At 45.7% G+C, this 15308-nt stretch overlaps 1 protein-coding gene across 3 annotated transcripts in view; it reads left to right on the top strand.

The window, feature by feature from the left end:
• Positions 1–4034: 4034 nt before the first annotated feature.
• The window catches only part of trim9 (tripartite motif containing 9), a 35379-nt gene continuing 24105 nt past the window's right edge, over positions 4035–15308 (top strand). For all 3 annotated transcript variants that reach the window (XM_020098215.2, XM_020098214.2, XM_069535711.1), the window contains exons 1-2: positions 4035–5035; positions 14746–14841. In XM_020098215.2, coding sequence (XP_019953774.1) covers positions 4199–5035; positions 14746–14841 — 933 coding nt within the window. In that variant the 5' untranslated portion in view covers positions 4035–4198. The remainder of the gene's footprint in view (positions 5036–14745; positions 14842–15308) is intronic.

Raw genomic sequence — 15308 nt, 5'->3', positions numbered from 1 at the left:
ACGTTCTCCAGACATTTTACTTGGGGGGTGGCGGCTGACAGGAAAAGTTCCACAAAATGTCAGGAGCAGCTCACTCTGACATTTGCGTTCTCAAATACCGCCCCTCTGGAAAATTTCAGGAGATCAGTGCAGGTCTGAGAGCAGCTTTATTTGAACAATACAGCTCCACTTTTTCCTTCTTCTTCTGGAGTCATGGAGTTGGGAAGTGTAACAACTGGATTCCTGCATAGACAACACAACATTTACTTCTGACCTCCACCTCCAACACCACAGAGGCAATGTGCTTCAAAAGGCCTCAATCTTTACATCCAGTCCCAGCCCCCCACCCTCCCTGCTAATGGCATCAGCTCCTGTTACCTTCGCCTTTGTTACCATCGCCTGAGGACTCCTTTGTTTAGCTCCAATATAGTGAAATCAGAACAGGTGCAGCTAAATGGAGCAGAATACAAAAAACCACTGTATGAAGTTACGACCACTATGAGTTTATTTATCACGAGGAGAGAGAGGCCAGTAGAGGAGGTGTCGTGGAGGCCACGCTTAAAAAATAATAGAAATGAGGAAAAAATAAATCTCGTCGCAATGAATGTTTGATGGTGACGTCCATCGGGGAGCTGCAGCCGTCTTTCCACAGCCAGAGATTTAAAGCTGTTATTCACCTTTATTAAATATGAGGAGGCCATAACAGCAGCCAGGGGAGTAGAGCTCCCTCTGCCTCCTCACTGTAAAACCTGCGTGATTATAACTCGTAAAACCAGACGTTGTTTCAAATCTCACGGGGATGGAGGAGGCAGGTTTACTGTGAAGATGTAATTATTGAACATATAATGTGATATAAATCTCATATACTTCGCAGCAGTACCCATATATTTGCTTTTACTCTGAGGTCTTCATTATAGACAGAGGATATTTGTTGATGCAGCACTGTCTCCTCAAAGCAAGAAGGTTCCTGGTTCGAATCCCAGATTGGCCAGGGTCGGCCTCCCTGTGTGGACATTTCTTACATTTTGCAGCTTTTCCATGAGTTTGTGAATCATTGTTTCATTGTTTCGTCTTCTGTGTATTTCTTTGTTCAGTCTCTCCTCCTAACCTTTCCTTAAATCTCTCTCTCTGTCTCATATCCTCGCTCCCCAGGTCTCCCTGTCAATCTGTCCTTTCTGCCATTGAGTGTGGACCTCCCACAGGCGCTGGATGAGGATGGAGAGGTCGGCTTGGTGACCATTGATCCGCTGGTTCGTTCATCGATGCCCTCCCCCATCTCAGCGGCAGCAGAGGGAGGCCCCCTGGGGAGCAATAAGAGGCTGGAGGAGGTGAATTCCACCTGCAACAGCACAGGACATGAGAAGCCAACAATCAAGTGTCGCCAATGACCTTGCTGGATAAATGAGGAGAACCCTAAAGCTGTAAATTAATTAAACGAAAAGGACGTGATAAAATAAATAACTAGAATGGCACATACCTCCACCAAGGCCCAACAGAGATCAGTTCCCCGAAGGTGCCTGATGTTTTTAATTAAGATCCACAAATGATTTCCTGGTAAAACTCTGAAAATGTTGATAAATTTCACAATGTTCAACAGAGTGAAACGAAATTCGTGGATCTGCGCCAACATTGTATGGGTTCCTTTTTTTTTACCCATACTGCATTGTTCCACAAAGTTTCGTAGAAATCAACCTAAGACGGCAGCACCTGCACCCTGGATATTTTGGCTCCAGAGTTATATGTTAGCAACAGCAGCTAAGAGAGGAGAGGGAGCCCAAATATATTGTGACTTTCGTATGAAAATAAAACTCTGAGCTGACGTTTCTTAATATTAGACGTCTGTGTGCATTTATACGGTTGCATTTTAACAAACCAGTTCATCAGCTGCTGTTTTCATCTGTCCTCTTTCTACCTCTTCTCTCATGTCGCTGCACAGGAGGTCGGCAAAACCTGCAGCTTTATCATGGACTTAGGAGCTTTCTGGGATGTTGATCATGGATGAAGAGTGAGACAGAAGTGTGTGAAGGTTTTTCTCTCGGAGTTTGTCCTGGCAGCTGCAGAGAACTGGCACCGCAACAAAACACAGATCAGATGAAATAGAGATTTAGTGGAATTGGCCACTTGTCTCCTGAAAGGCAGCAAACAGGAAGAGGCAGCGTGGCCCCAAACACAGAGAACAATACCATCACGACGGAGGCGTCAGCAAACACACGGCCCAAAAATAACCGACGGTCCTGTCACAAACACTTCAGTCGAATCAACATTAGATTTGGTTTAATCCAGGCAAACATTCAAAGCTGCCGCAGAGCTTTTAGAGAATAATGAGCAGAAACATCAGCGGCACAGAAAGAAAAGAAACATGTCTGATAGTGTTAAAGAAGGAAAAATTAAGAGCACACCTCTGTTATATTCACATCATTAAAGTAAAAAGTTATTTGTAATAAATCCTTATTATCTTTTGATTTCCTGCAACTTTTTTACTCATCTCAGTGAGATATTCATATTTCTACTTTCGCGTTTTCATCACACATGCCAGACTGATTATCTTCATTAGACAAAGACGTCAACGTTAATGTTTCTCCCAGACTCACACTGCTTTAGAAAAATATGCAAATGTAATCACACTGAGTGGCCTCACGTTGCCCTCTGTGCATCTGAGGAACAGGCGTCCCGTTAAATGGGATTATTTCATTTAATTTCCCCATCAACAGCCTCACTGACTGAAAAGAGTGAGCCGAGGAGCTCACGTTGCCATGGATGTGTCAGGGATGACCGAGGTATTTGGCCGTTGAAATGGAGACGATCTGAACACAAGAGGAAAAACCTCGACTCTCTGCTGCTTTTATCTGATCTCACAAGGTGTCCGTTTCCGTGTTTTAAATCTGCCTGCTGGAGTTTTCTTTGCTTTGCAGCTGAGAGAAGAAACTTTTCAAATATAAAACAACCCAAACGCTGCAAATCTAATCTGAGCAGCAGCTGGTTCAGTTTGAATAAGTTAAGACCGTGTGCTCTCCTCCATCTCAGTCTCTTCTGTTTAACTCACAAAGAAATACCACTGTAATTTATATATATATAAGTCAGCTATGCAATGGTGAAATGATTAGTCAATCAATCATTTAGTCTGTTGACAGAAAATCAATAACTGATCAAGTCAAAATGCAGCTTTTTCTTTGGTTACAGGTTATTAAATGTGATGTTTTCTTCACTTTATATAAATATATTTGAAATGTAATATTTTGGTTGGACAAAACAAAGCCCCATATATATATATATATCATCTGAGGAGTTGTCTGTCCAACAGATAGTGTCCACAACAAGACCACATTCTGAGAGAGACACTCCAATGAAACCATGTTTGGTGGGAGAGTTTTTGAAAGAATCTTATTCTGCTGTGGAGTAAAGTGAAATTGCTCCAAAACTTTCAGAGACAGATGCAAAATTGCCAAAAAATACACATTAAAAGTTAAATTTAATAAAATAGAAAAGGTTTAAAACTAATATCACACGAGGACGGAGACACAGAGTGAAAAAATACACTGTAATATATGTGTCCAGTAATTTAGTGTGCCTACCTAAGCATGCTATAAGATGGGAAACAGCTCAGGTGGATGTGCCATTAATCAAACTACTAAGATCCTCAGTATTAATGATTCAGTGATTTATAATAATGTTTCTCTGAGAACAACAAAAACTAATGATGCATCTGATTCTGCTGATCTGATGTTGAGTTTATATTTATTCTGTGTTGGACTAATCAGATTACAGAGAGCCTCATTAAGACGATACAAAAGATTGTCATCGGTCGGAGCATGTGGAGAAATAATTAGATCGATGATTTGTTAAACGTGTGGATCACACGTCATTGATTGATGAACAGTATTGATGTGTTTTCCTCTGAACACTCCCAGAGTCTGTGTCCACACTGACACGCGAGTCGTCCAATGGGGGCTTGGAATCCACTGCTGGTCCAATGGGAGCGTGTGTGAGCTGGTGCTGGCTGCTGATTGGTGCAGGGTGAGGGGTTCTGGGCTGATGCTGTGGTGCGTCTCCTCCGGTGAAGGTTGATCCTGCAGACGAATCATCGCAGGAGCAAGAGACAGGAGCTCCTCTGACGCACGAGCTGAGCCGCAGACTAATCAGCTGTTAACTTCTGCTCGTTTGTTTGTGTGTTGGTTTGTTTGCGCGCCGCAGAGGAATCTCTCACCTCCCCGCTGCAGACATGGATGAGATGGAGGAAGAGTTAAAGTGCCCCGTGTGCGGCTCTTTTTTCCGGGAGCCCATCATCCTGCCCTGCTCCCACAACATTTGCCAGGCGTGTGCTCGGAATATCCTGGTGCAGACCCCCGACGCTGAGTCTCCACAGAGCAGCCGAGCCTCCGGGTCCGGCGTCTCCGACTATGATTACCTGGATCTGGATAAAATGAGCCTGTACAGCGAGGCGGACAGTGGGTACGGCTCCTACGGGGGCTTCGTCAGCGCACCCACCACCCCGTGCCAAAAATCACCCAACGGGGTGCGGGTTTTCCCCCCGACTGTCCCGCAGCCTCCCCCGCAGCAGCACCTGCTGCCCCAGCCGGGCTCTCTACCCCCGATCCCCCGCAACTCCTGCATCACCTGCCCGCAGTGTCACCGCAGCCTCATCCTGGACGACCGGGGTCTCCGCGGGTTCCCCAAGAACCGGGTACTGGAAGGGGTGGTGGACCGGTACCAGCAGAGCAAGGCGGCCGCTCTCAAGTGCCAGCTCTGCGAGAAGAGTCCGAAGGAGGCCAGCGTGATGTGCGAGCAGTGCGACGTCTTCTACTGCGACCCGTGCCGCCTGCGGTGCCATCCTCCCCGCGGTCCCCTCGCCAAGCATCGCCTGGTGCCGCCGGCGCAGGGGCGGATAAGTCGACGCACGAGTCCCCGCAAAATCTCCACCTGCACGGAGCACGAGCTGGAGAACCTGAGCATGTACTGTGTGCAGTGTAAGACGCCGGTGTGTTACCAGTGTCTGGAGGAAGGGAAGCACGGCACACACGAGGTCAAAGCTCTGGGGGCAATGTGGAAACTGCACAAGGTACGTGCGTAAAATCATCAAGCGTGTTGTTTACCTCTCTGTGTGCGCATGTCTATCTATAGTTCTGAGGGCCGATTGTGTGCGTGTCTGTGCGTGTGTGTCTGTGCGTGTGTGTCTGTGTGTGTGTGTGTGTGTGTAGGATGAGCAACAAGTATACGCCATGACAATCATTTTTCGCTCAGCATCCAGACGCATTGAGCTGCTCGTTGCACCTCTGGTTTGATTGACTGCTCCATAACACGCACTACACGGTGGCCTGTTGAGATTTGTATTAATCTCCAGCTCACATTTCATGCAGACACACGGAGGATGAATGCGCACGTCTCCGAACTGGGAACCCCGCTGTCTCATGGTGCGCAAAGCTGTGCAGGAGGCAGCTCTGTTTGTAATTCTGTTCACGAGTGGACAGCCAGCAGCAGTCCTCTGTTATATCATCAGGAAACTGCCTCCATCACACCTGCTTTTCTCCTTTGAATGAAACATTCAGGCTGCACACATGTAGATTCTGGCATTGACCATTTGTCTCCTGAGCTTTCGAGCAGAGAGACTCCTCAGCTCTGGTGATCAGTGGCCAGGGAGATAATGTTGGAACTAATAAGAGCGGGTGGTGAAGCACAGGTTCGGGCCTGTAGTGTGGAGAGAGAGATGCTATTTTTGAAGCTGGGTGGTTGTTGTGGGCAGGAAGGCCTCAGCAGGCAGAGCTGGGTTTGTATCAATGCCTCTGCACCTCCACAGGCCAGCTCCCAGTGAAGAGGGAGGATGTAGAGCTGGATATAGACACACACACACACATAATCTCCATGGCTTCAGAGCACATTACACTGACTCACATTGATTTCCTGGAGACTTACTCTGACCTCACCATTAGTTACTTGCCCAACCCTATACTTAACCTTAACCTAACCTTAACCTTGACATTATCCTAAACCTAAACATGTCCTCACCTTAAAATGATGGGGACTTGCTTTTTGTCCACATATTGTGTCAGATGTAGGTCCCCACAACATGACAAAGACTCGGACCACACACACACAGAGACACACGTTTGTGCAGCTATCGTTATCAGGACTTTTCATTTACTTCCATTCATTGTGGACAGCTTAACCAAAACCTTATCCCCGACCTCCATGCTGAACCTTAACTCGACCACAGTTCACATTTTACCTGTCACATTAACCGCCAGCTCAGAAATGACGTTTTGGTCCATTGATAATGAGCTTTGGTCCCCGTGAGGTCTACTGGTTGTGAAAAGGTCAGTGTTTATGCTGGAAAAGGACCCACACACACACACACACACACACACACATACACACACATACACACACACACACACACACACACTGACACACACACACACACTGGTCTCATTTATCTTGAAAACGGCCCTTTAACAAACCTCCAGTCCCATCATCTCCTCTTGATGATGCAGTGATAGTGTGTCACCGCAGATCTTCAGGGCAATTGTAAAGTTGATGGAAAAATCAGAGGGGGAGTTGAGCGTTTCACTCACATCAAATTGCCATCAGTTGAAAAGTCGCCGGCCTTCTCTGCTTGTTCTTCTTGTCTCTCGGATCTAAAATGGCAGAAAAAGAAGAGGTGAGGGAGTATTTTTAGAAACCAATCAATGGTACCGGGGATGTTGGTGCCAGTATCCTGCCTGTTGGCCCCGTTTTTGGCTTCCATCGGGGCACCTGCTTCTTCCTGACCTGTCATCTGAAGCTGCTGCCGACAGAACTGGAGCAGATGGCGGAGAGCTCGGAGCTGGCGGCGTTGGCGATGGGCATCTTTTGAAGCTTCGGGGTGTTCCTCGCACAGATCGTCAGGGAAATAGATGAGACTGTGTTCGATATCCTGCAGATTTGCGGATGCATCAATGGTTCTTTTGTAGAATGGTCACAATGTAGAATCAATGGATTCCTGTAGATTCTGATCGGCAGCTCCTTGTTTTTTCTTGTGTAAAACTCAGATTGAAATTGAAATTGCCGGAATCGTAATATGCATTTGGGTAATTAGGTTGTTTATCTGTATTTAACAGTCGAGACCTGTGTCTGTCTGCTTTCTGGTGCTGGGTCACGTGATGCACGATGGATCTTCAGAGGAACTGTAGGAGCTGAAATAGTTAATGGCAATGAAACCAAAACAGTGATGCTGAAAGATGCTAACATGCGTTGCTGAGCAGATGATGATTCTCTCTGTGGATTAATTATCCATTATTCAAATATACACTGTTTATGCTCAAATATACATATTACCACAGACAAACTGAAATGCACATAAACACAAACATCTTGCTTCTCAGTTTTTACTCAAACTGATCAAAGCTGTTTGTTCCGCTTGCCTGAGTTTTGAGTTTTGGTGATTCTGCTGCTGCAGTTTTTTCTCAGCATCATCATCTAATGTTTCTGAAGATGCTTTGATGTTCACTGAAGTGTTGGATATAGCAGGAAAACTTCCGTGAGCGAGTGAGAGCATGATGTGTTGCTGACGTTTTTAATATGCTAAAAACTGGAAGAATACAAAATTCTCAAAGGGAAAAAGATGTTTCATTTGCCACATATGTGAAAGTCAAAGTCTGGAAAATGTCTGGACTCAATTTTCTGGACAGTTTCTGAAGTTCCCGTCTTAAAACAGCCTTGATAAGATGCTGTAAACCCACAACTGCAGCATTTACATTTCAGAGCTGAACGTGACGCAGCACTCTCTCTTCCATGCTTCTATCGTTTCATAAGATCTTGTCTGTTTTCCATTTGGGATTTTACTTCGTGCCTTTCAATTTGTGCCGTCGTTGCTTGGTGTATCGGCTTGATGCGCCGGGACGAACCCTGCTCGCTCCGTCTCTGTTTCTCTTGCTTCGCGGAGAAAGACTTGCACCACCTGCCGCCATGGCAACCAAATCCCTCTCGATGTTGTGCAGAGCAGGGGAGGTCTCTAAGATACTGGACCCCACGAGGAATCCATCCCAGATGCTTGTCAGCCTTCCCCGCCCTCCACTCCACATGTGTGTACGCTGCTACAGATCGTTACTCCCACTTCTTCATGCTCCTTCTCTGGCATGTGCTCACGCATCTTCTCCTTTGACCTCTCCACTGGTCTCATAGGCAATAAAACCCACTGTGGTTTATCTTCGACCGTCACCCCCCCCCCCCCTGCTTTGGACTGCGTGACCGTGGCTCAACCAGGATGCTAATCAATTTCATGTCTCCAAAGTCAATTTCAGTTACAAACGATGAGCAGAAATTTAAGAGCGACATGTCGAGCCGTGGTCTGCCTGCTCAGATTTGTGTCGCAGGGTTTTGTGTGTTGACGGGTCTGTCTCTGCTAATCTCAGTGAATCACATTAGAGTGAGTAAAGTGGCATCGTCAGGCTGTTAAATCTCCACATAGCGAGGGGTCCTCAGCTCTAAGCCGATGCCATTAGACGTTGTGCACGACCCCAAATGCAATCTGGGTCACGCTCTGTCACCTCACTCTGTTTAGTGGCAATTAAAGGTGATTAATCAAATGGAGGCTTAAGCCAAGAGGATGCGTGGGTTTTGCAGAAAATAAGTCGCAGATTGTAGCAGAACATCAGTATTTTGCCCTCTTGCCACGAGAGCAGAGATAAATCTGAGGCAGCAGAGGAGATTTGAGCTGTGAGCTCTCTGCATACGAGCAGAAAACGCTTGTCCAAGTGAGAAATTTGAGGAATTTTTCTCTCATATCTTGCACATGTGCTGTCTTTTAGTGCCACCGTGTGTTCGATACCGAGCCTCCTGACGGCCTGCGCGCCCTGACCCCCCAATGAGCCGACACATTCAGGTTCTCTGGAATCTCTCATCCAACATGCCCCAAAATCCAGGATAATGAGGACACACAGAGCAGGAATATTAAAAGCCTCAGTCGTCTCAGTCTTCAGGTCGATATTGTCTCCAGCAGTTGATTTTATTTCTGCACGAGCCCCCCCCCAACGTTCTGCACACACAGCCCAGTGGGAGCAAAAGGAAAAGCCTTGAAAAGTCAGACACAGGGGGCGGGGTCCTCTTCTCCTGCTGTTACTGTAATGAGACCGACTGTCAGTCTGCATCCATTGTGTCCACCGTCAGTTCTGCTGTGTGACGACCTGCAGGAAACTGCTCCACAGAGATGAAGCTGCAGTATTTACTGTACACATGAAAATACTGTTATTTATTAGATACATGTTTAAACTCTCAGGTGTTGGGAATGATAACTGTACAAAACTATCAAATGTGAAATTCATCTGTGGCTACAGTTGATTAGTAATTCGAGAAGAGACGTTTCTGTCCGTCCTGCTCCTCTCTCCGACCTGCACTGATAATGTGGACTAAATCTTTTCCTGTGTCCTCGTCACCGTGAGTGATTGTGTGCAGCTAAAAGACACGGTTCATGATAGCACAGTGTATTTCACTGATAAGAGGATGAGACTGAGGACAAAGGCAGGACCGGGGTCTGCAGAGAGGATCAGCTGTGTTGGAGCTGTTCAGGTTGATGCTGCTGCAGCACAGGCAGCGATATTTACCCCTCGAGCTGCCACGTAAAGAGATAAACTGTGAAAATGTTTTTGAAAGAAGATAAAGAACAAGAAAATGAGAATGACCCAGAATCCCTGAAGACAGGAAGTTAATGAAAGACATGGTGGACGTCTCGTCAGTGGGTAAAACGAATTAAATCTGACAAACAGTATGTTTCGCGTCCAGGCTGCATCTCGGGTTCTTAGAGAAAAACCACGGCTGATCCACAGAAGATATTTTTGTTTTGACATATTTATGTGGAACTTCTCTTGGTGGGAACTGAATAATTTCAACTCGCTCCAGGCGACGAGCTGGAGAGAGATAAATGCTTCAAAACTCCACTGTGCTAATTTCCCTTTGTGGTCTGTGGAGAGGAAAGTTTTCTGTAAGTAAATGAGTTCCAACCAAAACAAGTTGTTTAATTTTTCGGAGCTTTTCAACATTTGAATAATTTATCAGGCTCTGTTACATCTGGCTGCTCCAACCTTAAATGAGTTGCATCAGAAAAGTGGACCCTGCAGCAGAGGTGCAGGTCAGAACACCATCATTTATATCAACTTAACCATCATCAACATTCTCCTTTCTCGACCTTTTACAGAGGCACTTATGCAGTTATCCTCAGTCTGCACTCAGAGGCTCAGATCAAGACCTTGCACAACAAAAATCAAGCAAACTGGATTTAATTCAAGACTCCACAGAGAAGAAACATCTCTCTGGTTCAGTCAAGCTCCAGAAAATGTTTCCAGGGTTTCAGGGAAACGCTCGGCTAACAGGAATCCATCATTAGCTGTGACGCTCTCGTCTTCGGAGGATTTCTGTGATTTGTGTCACCAGCTTGTCCCGGCCTTACCGCCGTCGCTTAGCAACAGAGCTGCAGTCGGACACGAGGAGAAAGTTTTAACGCCCCTTGGTCGTTTAACATCTGTAATGTTCGCTAGTTGATCGAGTTGAAGCCTGATATGTTGGTCTTGTCTCTTACCGCCACCATTATCCTTTTGAAAAGCAGTTTGTTGCCAAGGCACAATGAATCCTGGGATTGTTTGGTGTAAGGAGGATCCACCCGTTGGAACCTTCGTTGCTCTTGAGCCTTTGCAGACGCCTGATCACACCAGTTTGACGTCTTCAAATCCAGCCCACAGGACGCTGCCCCTGAATTGGGACAAAGTTTGTCAGGACGCTTCAACTTTCAACAGGCTGATTGTAACCATGGCAATGGTAATGACGCTCATACATCCCATTTGCAATTAAATATCAAATCTAAGGGACGCCACTGACAGTAGCCTCGTTTTGATAAACTGCTGAGCTGAGTGACCTGGTTTGGCTCCAGTTGTGACACAGCCCTTGAGGAAACCTCTGCTTCCTCATCCCACTGTTCCTCAGGTTTCTCCTCACCAGGTGTCATTTATGTGACACAGCCAAAATAGACCCGCAGGTAGGAAACGTGATCACGTGCAGCAGACGACGCCCTCGCCAGATGAATCCGGCGCAGACGAGAATAGATCACACCTGCCCCATTTCCTGCCGTGTTGTCCCAGGTGTCTGTCCAATAAGGACAGAAGTCGCTCACATGTAGAAACTGTGGCAACTTTAAAAAGAAACCCCCCCCTCTCTGTTAATATCAGGGTTTCTTCACTTTCTGTGTGTGGATAGTTAACGACTTCCACTGTATTATTGATGACGCCACATGAATAATGCACCAGCCACTTAGGTCGCGCTTGTCGAGGACGGTTTCATGTGGGATCTTGTTAAGCACGGAGTAGCATCACAAGTCGTAACTGTTCCGGCGCGTTGGAAAACGTGCGAGCTTAATTTTTAACAACACAAAGGTTCCCGAGACGCTAAATATCATCGTCGTCTGCTTAATAATTCAGAGTGTGTTCTCTCCGAGGGCTGCGGCAGTTCAAGTAAACAACGCCAGCCTTTCATGTCGGTGTCTCCGGGTGCTGATGCTTTTGGGGGGGAAACACAATCGCAGATCACACTGTGCGAAATTACACTGATTTCAATTTCTTTCATCGCTGGGATTCAGTGTGAGTGTGTGTCATTTATTTGTTTCTTGTTTTCTGTCACCAGAAGTTGACATTCAGTTTACGTCTGTTTACAGTGTGTAACCAAATGAGTTTGTTGTTGCACTCGGGATTAAGCGAGCCTAAAGTGATGTTTAAAGAACATCAGAGAAAGTATTTACCCCCGCAGCCCTCGGAACGAGCGGGGCTCTTAAAGAGACGTCTCTGAGCGGTAATGCAGCTTTGTGAAAGTAGGTTACGGGAACTCAGAATCTGTCTCTGCCGGCGAAGCATTTTGTGGAAATGCGTGTGTGTTTTATAATTAGCTTGAAGAAGAGTGCTTTTACTTTGCGGCGGCTTTAAGAGCTTAGCAGTGACATTACACCTACCTCCTCCTGTCCTTGCACTTCCCACTTCCTGGAGGGGGAGGGCGCTTTAATCCAAATTGGCTGTGTGACGTGTTTTCCTGTGACAGATTGGACAGTTCGCTCAGCCGCGGAGAAAACATGCAGCGCGGCCCCGGAGCTGCTGGTGGAATTATTCATTTCATGCACGTGTTCCCACTCATCTTAATTACCGAGCTGATTAGTGCTCCCAAATAGAAAGGACATCCTGAGCCCCTCTACCAAACATTCCAGCACCCTGCTCTTCTTCTTCTCCACCTGAACGCAGCAGGGTGCTTTTATTTCCTCTTTCCCCTGTGAACAAGATGTATTTTAATCCCCGGGGGCCGGCTCGAAGTCGCTTTGCATTAATGTAAGTGGAGAATTGTTGAGCAAAAATGTTTACAAAAAAAGGGGAAACCCTCCCCTCTCTCAGGGTACAGTATCCGCCAGAGCTCAATTTACAAGAGCATGAATCACACCATGACGGTGAAGACTGTTTCCCGTGGCAAGGGATGAAAATGCAAATCCAAGTGTGATGAGATGTAAATATCATGCAGGCTAACTTATCGCTAATAGTTCTCATCAATCATCCAGGAAAATGATGGAAATCTCATTGTGTCGGCGGCAAATGATAATTTACTCTGAGGTTGTCGGGGGTTCGGTCTCTGTATTTAGCATTTTCAAAACCTAAAGAGGAAAACATCAAGAAGGTTCTGGATGGATGGATGGGTGGGTGGGTGGGTTGGTTGATTGATTAATTGAATGATTGATTTTTTAGGGTTACAAATTATGGTTAATAAAAAGGCCACTAGTTGTGTTATTTTTTATTTGACCCTTGTTTTTTTCCTAAACTGTGTCTGATGACCCTAAGGACAAAAATGGCTGTGACACAAAACTGCCATAAAAATAATATACAGTAATATTATTTTACATCTTCACTGAGTTAATCACTTTAACCAACATCAGTTCTGAACATAAATACCAAATATTCAATCTTTTTTCTCTACTTTAAGCTTTTAAATGTCAGTTTGTTTGTATGATACCATCATTGTTTCATAGGAAAACAATCCAAAAATGTCTTTTTGAACATTTTGAACAGAACATGCTTGACTAAGCTTAAATTTACCCATGGACTTGTTCTCAATCAACGTAACTGAGCTTGATGAGATAAGAATCAATAGCGTTTGGCTTGAAGTGAGCAGCCTGCTTTAGTTTGAATCTGAAATCTAACACAACAAGTTTCAAATTGGACATTTTCCACTGTTCTCTTCAGAAGCTGCATACGTGCTGATTAAACTAATGAAAAAAAACAGTGAAATGCAGCCTCCATCTCTTTGGTCCCGGTCCCATCATGCTCCTCCTCCCATCTGCTGCTGAAATCTGTCTGTATCGGGACGTAGCCGCGAGCTGTGCAGAAAATAAGACGGCCTTTTCTTTCACGGCACGTTCTGACCTGGTTTTGAGGACTGAGCTCTGCAGGCTCTCCAACAGACACTGTGGAAAAACGCCTCCAGACAATCAAGTGCTTTTCATTTCATCTGCTCCGTCACTGATCGCACGACAACAACCGGCGGAGGAGAAGCGGGAGCTCCCTCAACGTCCGTCACTGAATCAGAGAGGAGAACCAAACCTCTGCTTGAATTCTGATCGTCAGTTAATCTAGTTAAACATCCTTTGGTTACTTTAGGCTCTGGGGACAAGTGACAGACAATTCATAGACCAAGTTATTAATCAATGCTCTGGTGACATCCATAATTCCTTTACATCTCCAAATATGTGCAATAAAACATGCACTTCATGTGTTTTCCCCCCCGCTCGCCTCTCTGGACGTTGAAATGTGATTCCCATGTTAACAAGGAGGACGTTTCTTGAAGTCCGACACAGTCCTGGAGAGTTTACATTCCAGTCTTTGCTCAGCTGCCACCGGCTCAGACTGTCCCTGGGCGCAGTCGACTCATGTTAACGACAGCTGTCATGGATTCCCAAACTCTGAGGTCAAAGGTCGGCTGCCGGCCCCCGCACACAGATTCCCATTTGACCGGGGGCAGCATCAGAATCCCAGAGCTGGGGTTGACACGGAGCAGCGTCCTGCGTATCATGGGATGTTTTCTCAGCGGTTTCCACTGTATCAGCTACTTGCTGGTTTTATTGCCGTCTTCCGGAGCTGAAGTGATTTTTTTTTTTTTTTTTTTTTTCCACCGCCCATACAGTACCCTGTTTTCCTCCCAGGAGACAATACGCTCCCTGAGTTGACGGTTGTCTGGTTCACTCAACCGAGCGAGGTTCCCACAGGGTCAGGCCGCGTCCTCTCGCTCCGTCACCTCCTTGTTCACACAACCCCGCTTCACATACATGAACGCCCCCTTTTTCTTCTCCACACTGTCCAAACAGAAGCGCTTGTGTGTCATCCAAAACATTTCCCATCAGTCCAGGAACAAGAATCACTTTTCTTTTTCTTTTTTAAACCCTTAAAAACTCAAGTTCTTCATTAATCATTTGGAAATGACGATTTATAAATGTCAGATTCTCAGCAGATATAAAGCAGCTTTGTTTTCTCATTGTCTCCTTAACACTTTTGTGTGACGTAAATTTAATTCAGATTTATCTGTGCGTTCATTTTATTAGTCTGTGTTTTTATACATCTTCTATTTATGGTTTTAAAAAAATGGTTATAGCTTTTAAAATCGAATCTACGGTGTTTCATCGTCAGCTTTTTCCATTTGTCAGTGTTTCTGATCTACTGCTTTTTGAAAATGTACGGATCCATGTATCTGCAGTGTGTGACGACGTCCTCTCTGTGCTCTCTGCAGGGTCAGCTGTCCCAGGCTCTCACCGGCCTGTCAGACCGAGCCACTGAGGCCAAGGAGTTTCTGGTCCAGCTGAGAAACATGGTGCAGCACATCCAGGTACTCACACACACACAGGGTTAACACAAACATTAGTTTTAACTTGTTCATCTAAATAATATTTTTTTTGTGATTATTATCATTATTATTCAAATCAAACACAGACAACATAATATTGGGAATTTGTATATCAACCATTGGCTGCCCTGCCTGTGAAAACCTGTGTCATTCAACCAGACTGTCAGGATTTATGGAATCAATAAAGACATTACATTCAATAAAACTGATGCATTGCCATAGCAACAGGAGGCAGTTGTTCCTCTGTGGGCTTCAGTGTTTGGGAAGTTAAATATTTGCGTGTGCGAGGATGTCGGTTTCATTCTGTGGTGTCTCACGTTGAGCGAGAGAAGACTGAGACGCTCGCAACCTTTCGCTCTACAAGGAGACAAAGACACGGTCATCGAAAAGAGGCTGATCAGAGGAGGAGGGTGGGATTAGCTGCTGCCGCCGGTTATCGTCACACAGCG

The sequence above is a fragment of the Paralichthys olivaceus genome, chromosome 12, assembly GCF_024713975.1.
Source record: "Paralichthys olivaceus isolate ysfri-2021 chromosome 12, ASM2471397v2, whole genome shotgun sequence".
Taxonomy (NCBI): Eukaryota; Metazoa; Chordata; class Actinopteri; order Pleuronectiformes; family Paralichthyidae; genus Paralichthys; species Paralichthys olivaceus.
This window is presented reverse-complemented; position numbering and strand designations above follow the sequence as displayed.